At 53.0% G+C, this 12488-nt stretch overlaps 5 protein-coding genes across 8 annotated transcripts; 2 read left to right on the top strand and 3 right to left on the bottom strand.

The window, feature by feature from the left end:
• Positions 1–645: 645 nt before the first annotated feature.
• Positions 646–4164, top strand: H310_12676 (hypothetical protein; the record flags this gene model as incomplete). Its single annotated transcript, XM_008879845.1, has 18 exons — positions 646–773; positions 826–924; positions 970–1068; positions 1123–1221; positions 1267–1365; positions 1414–1512; positions 1558–1656; positions 1739–1837; positions 1883–1981; positions 2032–2130; positions 2174–2251; positions 2293–2832; positions 2883–2984; positions 3033–3128; positions 3168–3269; positions 3318–3412; positions 3458–3527; positions 3577–4164. Exons 1-18 carry the CDS (start codon positions 651–653, stop codon positions 4162–4164), a joined length of 2685 nt encoding a protein of 894 aa, XP_008878067.1. The 5' UTR covers positions 646–650.
• Positions 4165–4169: 5 nt separating this feature from the next.
• On the top strand, positions 4170–5864 carry H310_12677 (serine/threonine protein kinase; the record flags this gene model as incomplete). The annotated part of the gene is made up of 1 exon (XM_008879846.1): positions 4170–5864. The coding sequence occupies one exon, from the start codon at positions 4170–4172 to the stop codon at positions 5862–5864; it is 1695 nt and encodes a 564-aa protein (XP_008878068.1).
• A 430-nt stretch (positions 5865–6294) lies between these two features.
• Positions 6295–8869, bottom strand: H310_12678 (GTP-binding protein YchF). Of its 4 annotated transcripts, XM_008879849.1 has the most exons (9): positions 8571–8869; positions 8400–8513; positions 7641–8339; positions 7387–7582; positions 7196–7335; positions 7047–7150; positions 6773–7004; positions 6606–6728; positions 6295–6560 (listed from the first exon to the last, which is right to left on the bottom strand). In XM_008879849.1, the coding sequence occupies exons 3-9, from the start codon at positions 7856–7858 to the stop codon at positions 6380–6382; spliced, it is 1194 nt and encodes a 397-aa protein (XP_008878071.1). In that variant the 5' UTR covers positions 7859–8339; positions 8400–8513; positions 8571–8869; the 3' UTR covers positions 6295–6379. The 4 variants fall into 4 exon arrangements, with proteins under 4 accessions (XP_008878071.1, XP_008878069.1, XP_008878070.1 ...); XM_008879847.1 differs by having other exon boundaries at positions 6773–7150; XM_008879848.1 differs by having other exon boundaries at positions 7641–8513.
• Positions 8870–8897: 28 nt separating this feature from the next.
• Positions 8898–10566, bottom strand: H310_12679 (hypothetical protein). The gene is made up of 2 exons (XM_008879851.1): positions 9828–10566; positions 8898–9775 (listed from the first exon to the last, which is right to left on the bottom strand). Exons 1-2 carry the CDS (start codon positions 10452–10454, stop codon positions 9314–9316), a joined length of 1089 nt encoding a protein of 362 aa, XP_008878073.1. The 5' UTR covers positions 10455–10566; the 3' UTR covers positions 8898–9313.
• An 8-nt stretch (positions 10567–10574) lies between these two features.
• Positions 10575–11812, bottom strand: H310_12680 (hypothetical protein). The gene is made up of 4 exons (XM_008879852.1): positions 11660–11812; positions 11434–11602; positions 11272–11374; positions 10575–11215 (listed from the first exon to the last, which is right to left on the bottom strand). The coding sequence occupies exons 1-4, from the start codon at positions 11749–11751 to the stop codon at positions 10860–10862; spliced, it is 720 nt and encodes a 239-aa protein (XP_008878074.1). The 5' UTR covers positions 11752–11812; the 3' UTR covers positions 10575–10859.
• Positions 11813–12488: the final 676 nt, after the last annotated feature.

Here is a 12488-nt window from a genome sequence, read left to right on the forward strand (position 1 = left end):
ATCAGGTTGCATTATTTTTTTGGTGATGTGTTATTGGACAAAAGTAGAGTTGCATTCGTCGAAACTTCGGGTGGCGTTCCATTCCGTCGGTCACTGTAACGATTCATCAGCTAATATGGGCAGGAACTTTGTATTTGAGACGGAGACTTAATGTACACCTGTCGTCACGCGCCTTGGCGACGAATCTCACTTGGTCGCTATGGTCAATTGCCCTGATGAAGTAATTTAATTCGTTCAATACAAGTAATTTAAATTCACCTCGTCCAATATGCGTTGTTGAAGACTCATACAAAACCCACTACACTTCGATTCGAGACAGTATAATGAAACCGAGTGAAAAACAATGGCACAATCTTGATGGACCAGAGGAGTAAGTACTCACGAAAATCCAAACATGATGTCACGAATTGTTTTCCAAACTTGGTTGAAATATCAACCGTATTTCGAAGTTTGTCATCCAATCACTTGATTCTGTTGACAGATTTCTCGAAGCTCCAGCGTACCGTTTCGTCGTTGACCGTCCAGCAGCAGGTATCGTACAGAAAGCGCCGAAATATAGGTTTAACTCAATTTAGACATGTCGCTTGGCGATAAAACGTGAATCCTTTGGGAGGGTGATACGTTCTGTCTTATTTTTCAATTTGCCGACGATGCCCCACGACAACGACAGTCAAGTCAATGACTATTATTTGCTCAAGGCGGCGAAGAGCGGAAACGTCGCTAAAGTTCAAACATGCCTCAGCAATGGCGCAAATATCAACTCGAGCGATGAGGTACGCTGATCATGGAATGCACATTTGCGATTCACAGCGCGCCTGGATCTAGCGAGGAAGGACGCCACTCCATAAGGCATCGCAAAAAGGTCACGTGACAGTTGTCGAGATGCTGGTCGAGCGAGGCGCCGGCATTGATGCAACCGAAGAAGTACGTGCTGCAACGACAGGATGCAGTCGACTGACTTGGAGATAGGACGGATGGACGCCGCTCCATCTTGCGTCGCAGAATGGCCACGTGGATGTCGTGAAGAGACTTCTCGGGAAAGGCGCCAATGTGCATGCGTCGGAAGAGGTATGCGATCCAGTGACAATGACAATGGTATGCAGTCAGCGCTTCTGGATCTAGCTAGGAAGGACGCCACTCCACATCGCATCCGATGAAGGTCACGTTACAATTGTCGAATTCTTGGTCGAGCGAGGCGCCGACATTGATGCGTCGGACCAAGTACGTGCTGCAATGACAGGATGCAGTCGACTGACTTGGAGATAGGACGGATGGACGCCGCTCTTTCTTGCGTCGCGGAGTGGCCACGTGGATGTCGTGAAGAAACTTCTCGAGAAAGACGCCAATGTCAATGCGTCGAAAGAGGTATTCGATTCAGGGACAATTGGATGCAGTCAACAAGTCTCAACCTAGAGAGGATGGACGCCACTCCACATCGCATCCGATGAAGGTCACGTTGCAATTGTCGAGATGCTGGTCGAGCAAGGCGCCGACATTGATGCGTCGGACCAAGTACGTGCTGCTATGACAGGATGCAGTCGACTGACTTGGAGATAGGTTGGACGGACGCCGCTCCTTCTTGCGACGAAGAAAGGCCGCGTGGATGTCGTAAAAAAACTTCTCGAGAAAGACGCCAATGTGCATGCGTCGGAAGAGGTATGCGATCCAGTGACAATGACAATGGTGTGCAGTCAACCCGTCTCAACCTATGGTGTGCAGTCAACCCGTCTCAACCTAGAGAGGATGGACGCCACTCCACATCGCATCCGTGGAACGTTACGTTACAATTGTCGAGATGCTGGTCGAGCAAGGCGCCGACATGGATGCGTCGGACGAAGTACGTGCTGCAACGACAGGATGCAGTCGACTGACCTAGAGACAGGATGGACAGACGCCGCTCTTTCTTGCGTCGCAGAATGGCCACTTGGATGTCGTGATGAAGCTAGTTGAGAAAGGTGCCAACGTTCATGCGTCCAACAAGGTAAAAATGATGCAGCGACAATGGTATGCAGTCATCGTGTGTTGATCTAGAGAGGGTGGACGCCTCTCCACACTGCGTCGCAGGATGGCCACGTGACTATTGTCGAGAAATTGTTGTCAGCTGAGGCAGACTTGTGTGCAACAAACTCGGTTCGTTGCAAACTCGTCGTGACGAATGACATGTTGGTGGTAGGACGGAAAGACGCCTCGAGAACTTGCTGTACATCTGAATGACGGCTCTGTTGTCGATGTATTGGACCTATGTGCACAGGTGGACTTCCATCTCCATGGCTCAACTCACGATGCAGGCAGGATCGTGCTTTGACCTGTTTTTGCGCTGGTGACCTCGCCATGGCTGAGAAGTATGCGCGTCTTGTCATCACTATATTAAAGATCGACAAGTCTGCGTTTGTGTGGATTGGTGACAAGTTGCTCGAGCAGTGCAAGCACGAAGAAGCCGAAACATTTGGCCTCCCACGCAATTGCCCCGACTGTGCGGCGGTGCTAGAGAAGATTTGCACCATCCAAGTAGCCCAAGAGTTCTCACCGGGTGCAGTGCACAAGCTAGCAATGGCTAAAGATCCATCCATTCAGGCGTTCCTCCAAAACGACAAAGCCATGTCCACTTTCCGCTCCGTGGTCGACAACCCCACACACTATCACAGCCACAAGACGCTGCTGGAGCCAGTTTTGGTCTATCTGGCGAGCTTGGACAAAGTTGGTGCTGAACCACGGGATGTGCTTACACCGACAGAACACATCAAGGACTTGTACGAGGCTGCGAGGATGGGAGACCTGACGAAGATTCAAGCATGTGTTGAAAATGGAGCGGATGTCAACTGTCTCGGCGAGGTTCGTCCATTTAATAACATACGGACAACGACATGGTGTGGAAATGGTAGTTGGGAGAGACGCCGCTCCACTGGGCCGCATGGACCGGCCACTTGGACGTCGTCATGGATCTGATCGAAAAAGGTGCCATCGTCGATGCGACTGATAATGATGTATGTGCAGCAAAGTGGGTCGAGTCAAGTGAGCTCATCTGGACACAGGGAGAGACACCACTGGATTGGGCATCGATCAATGGCCACGCCGAAGTTGTCCAGATCCTGGTTGAGAAGGGCGCCAGTGTCAATGCAGTATGTGATGTGGCGATGATGGGATGCAGTCGACTTATCTACCAACAGATCGGATGGACGCCACTCCACCATGCAGCACTGAATGGACACGAGGACACTGTGATGGTTCTTCACGAGAAGGTCGCCACGATAGACGTTACTGACGAAAATGTACGAATTGCAGTGACGGTTGGATACAATCAACTCATTCGAACGCAGGGCGAGACACCGCTTCACGTTGTGTTAAAGAACGGCCGCGTCAACGTTGTCGTGAAACTGTTGGAAGCAGGGGCTGATTTGTTGCTACATCAAAGGTTGGTTGAAGTGCAGTCATGTGGGATGAAATATGTTTTGGGTAGGATGAAAAGACTCCCCGAGACTCTGCTGCATCTGCGAATAACACCACCATTGTGGATGCCCTGGACCAATGTGCGCAGGTTGCGTTCCTTTTAAGTAACTTACCTCACCATGCTGGCAGGATCGTGCTTTGATGCATTTTTGTGCCGGAGATGTCATTGTGGCTGAGAAATACGCGACTTTGGTAACCACTGCATTGAAAGTCGACAAGTCTGCGGTCGCTTGGATTGGGGAATCGTTGTACTACCGTGGCCACATGGAACAAGCGCTTGTGGCGTTTGAAACGGGCCAAAAAATCGATTCAAGCGATATCGATTGCGTCGTGGGAAGAGAAGACGTCAGGGACACGATCCAAGTGGCGACCGCATTTCGACAGAATGACTTGTTTCCCACGCTTGCAATAGACCAAAAAATGCGTGACTACTTGAGGGACAAGGCATTTGCATCCCTTATAAAATCGGTTCAAGCCAATCCGACCCTCTATGACAAGACAAACGAGCGGTTGGCCGACTTGTTTCAATTCCTCCAGAACCTCCACAAAACGACAGAGCGTGCGCCAACTCCCATGCAACAACCATCTCGTGCACCACCACCCCCAGTGACGTCGTCGACCTCGGACGCTCCTATCACCACCTTGCCCGCTCATGCATCCTTGGCAGAACTCGCAAATTATCTCCGTCTTCCAGGTTGTCCTCTCGTCGATACGTAGCACCAATGGACTTATCCGTGTCACAACTAGGAACTCCAAAGAGGTGGCGTTTGTCCGACACATACAACCTGGTAACCGACCTCGTGAACGAATGCAACCATTGCATCTTCAAGGCTGAAAGCACCGCAAAGAAGTGCAAGAAACTGGTGGTCAAGCTCACCGACAAGCAGAGAGAAGTGGAGTTCTATAAGAGCATGGGCCACCACCACGATGCCGATCTCCACGTTGTCGACTGTGTCCAAATCATCCCCGTGGCTTTAGCGAGGAATGCGAAGTGCTTTGCCATCGTGATGGAGCAAGGGTTGACGGTGGACTTGGACCATCTCCACATGCTTCAACAGCGGCCGTTCCTGCAACTGAATTGCATCGACAAGCTCGCCCGAGCCGTCCTCTTTTTGCATGACCGAGGACTCATCCATGGCGACATCAAGCTCGAAAATGTCGTGTACTTTAGCGATCGCACCTGGTACAAGCTGATCGATTTTGACCACACCGTGAAGATTGGGTCGCGCATTCGGCATTGCACCCCCGAGTACTGTCCGCCGGAAATGGCGCGATGCATGCTGCAGGGCCAAGGCCTGACCATCGAGGCGTCATCCAAGTTTGACGTGTGGTGCTTTGGCGTGCTGGTGCTCCGTCTGTTTCTGGACGGCGGGCATTTGGAAGAATTTAACGGTGTCGGAGGCGACGGAGTTTATGAACTTCTCGCGGCACCGGGGTTTTCGTTCCGCCAGAGTCTGGCCAAAGTGGCTGCGTTGAACAACCGCCAAAAGAAGTACTTGCTCATGTGCTTGGAGCCGGACGAGTCGAAGCGAACGGGTAGCTTGCGCGACATTCTCAAGGCGCTCGAAGTCAAATCGACAACTCACAGTACGACACCTGCATCGCCCTCGCCCCTCGGCTCCAATCCTACTCTCATCGGTGCATGGCCCAGTCACGCCCTTTCCGACACGAACGAGGTCACGTCAGAGCGCCATAGCCACTCGATCAACAGTACCTCCCAACCACGAGAAGTTGCCATGACGGAGTTTGCCGCGCCAGAGCCGTGGGAACTGCCCATGTTGTGGTCGTTGGACGCCACTGAGAAACTGGGGAAATGCGACCCGTCGAAGCTGGGACGAATGCGGTTTCGCCTTGTCTTCCAGTGCGAGTGGTGCATTTCATCTTGCGGCCGGTTCGAGCCCCAGGACGAAGTAGCTGCTCGAAGCGACGCCTCGTTGCATGTGGTGGGAGCATCGGACGAGATCCGGCAGATGTTGCCCATTTTGAACGCCAGCTCTGCGGTGCGGAAAGCTCTGTGCGTGGCGGCTCTGTTGGGTGTGACGATGGACGGGTTTCAGTTTGATTTGAAGGATACCCAACACATGGCCAAAATCGCAAGTGCATTGGAATCGATCCATGGACTTGCCCCGCGCTTGGACACGGACGCAGCATTCGAAGGAATCGTGCATCGACTCGAGACCGAAGACTTGGACGAGGTGGAATTGGCAGATGAAGCGAGGAAGTTGCAGGACGTGCTGTTGAGATACCGAAGAGTGGTTCTTCCAATGATGAAGCAAACTTTGGCAAGTCTGGGCTTTGACTGGAACCGCGAACGTGTCGGTGGGCTTCGTCAAGTCCAATATGCATCGGGATACAGCCGATGGGTGTGCCAAGTTCACTCGCCCCAAAAGACATCACAAGGGACTTTGTCGAGTTGATACTTAACTTTAAATGGGAAGATACAGTCCGCGAAATAATTCAATGCGCACAATGAAATTGTCAGTAAAACGCGATTAATGACTGATAATACATAGAGCAGTGACGCAAATCGGGCCTGCTGGCCTCGCGTGCGGCCTCAGCCACGTGCACTACCAAACAAACCTGTCACGCTGCTTGATTGATGACACGCACAGCGCACCCCTCACCCCCAACGGCCCGCCGGCTTGTCCCTCCCGAGCTCGCCCAACGACTCTGGGGGTGGTTGCAGATGTGCGAGGACAATTGAGTGTCGCAGTCGTAGGTGCCAACGCCTTGGCCATGCGCTCCACGATGCTGGAGGTCACTGACCGACAACCGCGACGACATCAGCTTGTGCCTCACTACCGCGGCATTCCGAGCAAATTGTATGCGCACATCCATCGGTATTTCTTTCCCCATCGTTGGGCCACCTTGCAACGAAAACGTCCTCCAGACAACATACCTCTATTGTGCAATACCGTCCTCCTGCGCCATGTTACTTTTTCTTGTTGGTCACGTTGAACTGGAAGTGGATGATATCTCCATCTTGCACGACATACGTCTTGCCTTCTTGGCGGTACTTGCCCGCGGCCTTGACCTTGGCCATGCCCTTCTTGTCTCCTTCCGACAATTCCTTGAAATCGTCGAACGAGACGACTTCGGCCTTGATAAATCCTCTACATAAAAGACGTTGGCAGTCCATTCAGAGGGCACGCGCGCACCGTTCAAAGTCCGAGTGAATGACCCCCGCAGCTTGCGGGGCCGTGGCACCTTTCCGCACGGTCCAGCATCGCACTTCCTTGTCCCCGGCCGTGAAGTAGTACATCAAGTTGAGTTGCTTGTACCTGGACTGTCGTCGTGAGATGCGACCGCAAGTCGGTCGACGTACCCGACTTTGATGATGCGGGGCAGCACGGATGGCACTTCGGGCACAAACTCCTTGTTGGCCTTTTGCTTTTCCCACAATTCTTGTTCAAACTCGACAGAGAACGGAATCATGACGCCGCCGCCATGGGAGTCGACCCACTGCTTGATCGGAACGAGCCACTTGTTGCCCTTGCGGATAAAGTCGCGCTTGGTCAAGTTGACGAGGTAGATGATCGGCTTGGTCGTGATGGCAGCTGCAACCATGAAATCACACACACGGAGGCGGCCGCACGTACCCGGGATCAGCTCGTTGATCTTTTCCACTTCGGGGGCGGTCCAATCGCTCTTGGATGCGATCGATTTGTTGGCTTCAAGGAGTTCTTGGACCGTGTCCATGACCCTACGCTCATTCATGCAGCACACGATCGGGAGGAGTTGGGCCTACGTGAAGAAGAGCGGGGGCAGCTTCATGGTGGGGTTCTTGCGAACGTCGACTTCGCGCAACTTGCGCTGCGCCAACACGTACGCGAGATCCTTCTTGCACAGTTCGCCTTGGATGGTTTCCAAGTCACGAATCGGGTCGACCTGGTCCCGCCAGAGTAAGCCGTTGCCACATGGAATTGCATTGTCGCCCACCGTATCGTCGACATGTACGACTTCTTCGCTCTCGAAAGCGCGGATCACGTGGAAAATACCGTCGACGGCTTGAATGTGCGACAAAAATGCATTCCCGAGCCCAGCGCCTTCGGAAGCACCACGAATGAGCCCAGCAATGTCGGTGCATTGTAGGTACGCAGGGTACTCGCTCGGCGGCTGCCACACCTTGCACAGCCTACCCGGCAAGACGCCATCTGTGATTTCCCACGCGCGCATGAGAACCAAGGAGGTACCATTCGTAGCGTTCATCCGGGACCGCGCAACGGGCTTCGTTCGGGTCGATGGTACAAAACGGAAAGTTCTCGGCGGCAACACTCTGTGCCGTGAGGAGGTTAAACAGGGACGATTTGCCCACATTGGGCAGACCGACAAGACCCATCTTCAAGTTGTTGCGGACGCGGCCGAAGCGGGCGGCGGCGCTCTCCTCTGCGCCTTGCTTTTTCGGTGGCATCGCGAGAAATGTTGAACTGGTACAACCACCCACGCGCGACGTATACAAATTTCAAGCTTCTGTCGCCCAGGACGCGTTTATGCACCACCGGTCACAATATCTCACCCTCGTGTACCCGATATAGCCGACTTTGCACGGTGAAACCTGTTGCATAGGCTCGACGATGCGGTGTCGTCCCGTTCGACGGCGTAATGCCCGTTGCATGAGCTCATCGATGGGTGTTCACCGGCGCGACGCCCGCGGCATGTGCGTGGCAAGATGTGTTGGTGCCACGACGATCACGATGAATTCGCATGGTGTAAATTCTTGATCTGGGGGAATTGGGAGTGGTGAGATATTTGACGCTGTTGGGGGTTTCGGGGTTTCTCCACCGCGTGCCATTCCACGGCGCAGCATGACGCGCCGAGGATCTGTCTGGAGCCCCACGCGCGCAGGTTCGGAGGCTCTTGAGAGCGGGCAAACTCTTCCAACAGAACAAACCCTGCGTCGTGAACGAACGAGTCCATGACAATCCACTTCCTAGTGTCCATGTGCCACAAACCATCTTGTCCGTTGGACGAGTGTCATCTTGCAAATCGAGTCGATGTGTCCTTGCCATTCGTAGTCGAGGTACCCCAATGTCTTCGTACGGCAAGGGCTGACGCACGTCATCCAGCTGTCCCTAGTGTACTTACTACCATATCCAAAAGACATGCCAATGGAAAGGGTGTACCTCAGTCTCGAATACCTCGAGAAGCGTCGAGTAAACCGATGCTTGGACTTTCACCTTCGTCCTCGAGTCGAGTCTGCTGTAAAACGTGTGCGCCATGTGCGTCCAAGAGAGTGGTACCGCGCGATTGTTGCTAGCGTCTGAGGCTGTTCCCCATGTCGACGACGGTGCATTTGGGGTAAGAGATGCCATCCTTCGGGATCCTGCGCTTGTCGCTCGCTGCGGCTCGTCGTCGTCGTCGCTGGCTTGGGCATGGCCGCTTCCTTGGGTGTTCCAAGTGGGAACACTTGTTTCAACTGTTTTCTAAAAACTACATACAAACATCAAGTATTCCCATACACTTTATTTTGCGTTTCTCAGGCGCTGAAATAATTTCTCGCGCAACACGGTACACATGCATGGTGCCACCGTACGCCGGTGTGCCACTCGCGGCCGACGTGGCGCATCTCGAAACCATGCTATGGTCTCCATCGCATGCCGTCCGCGCTTGAAGGGAGCTGTGGTCACGCTGTGACGTTGCATGTGCTGTGTGGCACGTTGCGTCGGTGCGCACATTCGCGCCTTTCGAAGAATGTCCTGGAATTCGCGATGTTCGATACCACGTGCAGTCCCTGCACGGCTTCCCCGAATCGAGTGGAAGCCGGGGGCAGACGTCCAGATATTGCCTCCAGGGGTCGAGCTATCGTCCATGGAGTCGGCTTAACACCATCCTCATGGGAATGTCGAAATGGAACACGACTTTTGCATTACGGTGAGGGCGAGCCCCGATTTCGCTCATGCAGCATGTGCAACACGTGCCTTTTCCATTGCCACCGCTGCTGTATGTGCCCGAGGCGGCTCTGTTGCTTGACTTTGTTTCGGAGCAGTCGCGTATTTAGTCTGTACTTGTCCACATCCGGGATATCTTGGAATCGCGCAAAGTCTTCGATCGACACAAACCCTCGTTTGGTGAACGGTAGACTCATCGTGAAGTAATTTCGCACACGGGTCATGTCGGCGCCACACTTCTCCATGACGTGCCACACCTTTACGTCCATCATCCACGTCTTCTTGTCGATGGGATGCGCGTCGTCCTGCAAGATCGTTCGCATCGACATGATCGATTTGTCTTCCCCAGAGCTGAGGTAGCTCAGAGTCTTTAGTTGAAAGCGACAAGTTCGGTGGCCAAGAACTTCCTGGACATACGTCATTTGGTTGCCGCACATAAACTACGAAGGTGCAGGTCACACATGCCCGTTGTCGACGGCGAATGTTTCGTACCGTGTCGGATTCGAATAGGTCGAGCAGGGTCGAGCAGAACGACTCTTCCGCCTTCCACACCGCGTCTCGAACTTGATCGAGTGGATATGGTAGCATGAACTGTGCCATCACCTTGACCCCTTCGCAATTGTCGCGAACCTCGACCTCAATTTCGTCGTCGGCATCGTACGCAAACGGAATCTCTGCCATCATCCAAGGCGTGTTGTGAATCATCTGCTTGGAAATCCACTCGCATGCAGTCTTCCTCAATTGCGAGTCGCCTAGCATCAAGTGGCTGCTCTGCCACATTTCCCGTGCCGAGGACGGGACGGGAGCGTGAAGCGACAGATGCGACACCCACAACGCGAGCAAGTTGGCAGTCTGCGTGTGCGTCTGGATAGCCTTCTTGAGTCCTCGATTCACGTACGACAAGTCGAGCATGTCTCCTTTGATCGCTTCCGCTACATGAACCCATGACAACGGCGAGTCGTGATACCGGGCATGTTCTCGATCTTTCTCCAAACGCTTGCGGGTGTTCTCCAAGTCAAACAGCATTCGCTTCAGATGAAGAATCTCTTCCTTTGGCACCTTGTACTTGTCCTTCATCGCGTCGATGCCTTCGTGCTGTCGTCGCTTGGGTGACGGCATGGTGCACTGGTGCGCAATGCAGAAAATGGGCTTTGAGTCACGGTTCGCCGTTGAACTGTTCTTGAAGTGGTATACAAACTTCAAGTGTTGGCTACCCACATGTGTCGCCGAAATAATGCACTTTCCGTCTTCGTGACCGATCATTGTGATGCCGCTATAGCGAGGGAGACGATGGTTCATTTATCCATTTTAAATAATTCCTGACGTTGCAACCATACAACGTGACACGTCAAGTAAATGAACTCGGAATAAAGAACAGCCATCGACCAGGCAGTGCGTAAAGAGAGGGAAATCAGATGCAATTCCAGACGGCGCTTCTTCGTGCTTACAACACATCCTGATCACGACGACCATGCGGAACCCACGAGAGCGCACCCAAGCAGACGTTCTCATGCCCATCCCTCTCTACCCATCGCTTCCTCCGATGTTGAGCATCTTGCGCAGTTGCTGGGTCATCTGCTCTTCGCTCGGTTTCGGTCGCTGCAAGATCGTCACTTGGGGGTTGGGCGGTTTGGAAGGCGGAGGCGGCTTCTTGTCCATCACGTTCAGATTCAGGGGCGCCATGCGAGGCGTCGGTTCAGGTTCATGCGACAAGATCTGCGGCGACAGAAACGGTGGAATTGGCAACGACTTGGGGTCGGGCGAGTTTTGAAAAGCAGACCATGCCCACTTCGATGCCGGGGCAGAGGCGGATGCCTTGCTGTTCTTAGTCTGCTTGTCGTTGTTTGGGCTAGATTTCTTGCCCTTCTTCTTTGACGGAGCTATATGCACGGTGAAACGGTGCTGGAGGAACAAGCGCAGATGGGGATGCCATTACCAGGTTGATCAGGCGAAGCGGTCGAAGGGGAAGCGGCAACAATTGGTGCTGGCGGCGGCGTCTTTTCTCGCGACTGGCCGCGCACTTCCTTGATCGAAGTTCCCTTCGCGTCAGTGCGAGAGGCCATGAGTGGGAATAGCTGGAGACCTGTTGACGACTTACCAAGCGTTGCGGTGTCAACAAGAGGCCACCGGCCTTTGCTTTTGGGACGGAGGATGATGATGCGTGCGGAGGAGGAGAGTGTGGTGGTTGCTCGTCTGGGTACTCAAAATAACCCTGGGATGCGTTCCAGACTCGCGCATCTACCTCCATGGGTTCGTGAGCCATGTCCCTGCTGTCATGGTTAGGTCGATGGTGACGATTGACGCTAGGGAAGCTCATAACGCACCTGGATATCTGTAGAGAAGCATTAACATGTCCTTTGTCCGTGAAGTATGGAACGAGAGGGCGTCCGATGAGGTCTTTCTGCTTGGCGGCCATGTCGTCGTCGGCTGTGGAACTTGCGGGGGACGCGGCAAAGGATTTTTCTGGTGCCGTTATAGGCGGTGTATTTATATAGCCAGCTCCGCTTCTCCACTGTTTAATTTTCTAATTTATATTACAATTTGTATGATGTAAGGCTCATTTTAAAAATCAAACCCCAACCTAGATACAGTCTGGAACAAAATTATAGCCGCACCCAATATTTGTGGAGGAGACAGTCGTATGATAATCGAACAAGAAATCCAATGCTACCACTCGAAACGTCCTTTAATTTGACCAATATCTGACGCCTAAATCATCCGCAGAAGTCAACCGTATTCCGAGAAAATCAAAAAACTCGTTTTTTGGCTGGTGCAAAACTATGGCCGCACTGGCAATTTTCGAGTATAACTCGTGATGGGATGCTCTGATTGGCCTACAAAATGCATTAAATTAAAGCAGACACATCGCTGATGACATACATGCATCATGGCGACACCTTCACTTCCAAACAATGCCCAGAGGGGCAAGACTAACCCCCCACGAGGTTGGCCAGGCCCAGGCCTACAAATCTCTCAAAAAATCAAACCGTTGGATTGCGAATGCTCTACAGCGAAGCGAGAAAGCGATAAGAAACTTGTGGAAGCAGCAAGCTGCACCGATTCGCGCCAAACGCCGTGGTAGACGCCTCATCTTTAAGAGGCGCGACATTCGCCGCATCTTCCGGCTCGCAATTCATAAGCAGCAAACGTCGC

Source organism: Aphanomyces invadans (genome assembly GCF_000520115.1).
Source record: "Aphanomyces invadans strain NJM9701 unplaced genomic scaffold supercont1.42, whole genome shotgun sequence".
Lineage (NCBI taxonomy): Eukaryota > Oomycota > Saprolegniomycetes > Saprolegniales > Verrucalvaceae > Aphanomyces > Aphanomyces invadans.

Bases quoted from the DNA above. Each gene is read 5' to 3' on its own strand.
- H310_12678 (XM_008879847.1), bottom strand. From the start codon at position 7,858: ATGCCACCGAAAAAGCAAGGCGCAGAGGAGAGCGCCGCCGCCCGCTTC. The intron at 7,583-7,640 runs GTACCTCCTTGG...CTTGCCGGGTAG, and splicing joins CCGGATGAACGCTACGAATG to GCTGTGCAAGGTGTGGCAGC. The intron at 6,561-6,605 runs GTGCGCGCGTGC...TCTTTTATGTAG, and splicing joins ATTCACTCGGACTTTGAACG to AGGATTTATCAAGGCCGAAG.
- H310_12679 (XM_008879851.1), bottom strand. From the start codon at position 10,454: ATGCCGTCACCCAAGCGACGACAGCACGAAGGCATCGACGCGATGAAG. The intron at 9,776-9,827 runs GTACGAAACATT...GCACCTTCGTAG, and splicing joins ACCTATTCGAATCCGACACG to TTTATGTGCGGCAACCAAAT.
- H310_12680 (XM_008879852.1), bottom strand. From the start codon at position 11,751: ATGGCCGCCAAGCAGAAAGACCTCATCGGACGCCCTCTCGTTCCATAC. The intron at 11,375-11,433 runs GTAAGTCGTCAA...ACTGACGCGAAG, and splicing joins TGTTGACACCGCAACGCTTG to GGAACTTCGATCAAGGAAGT. The intron at 11,216-11,271 runs GTAATGGCATCC...CCGTGCATATAG, and splicing joins CGCTTCGCCTGATCAACCTG to CTCCGTCAAAGAAGAAGGGC.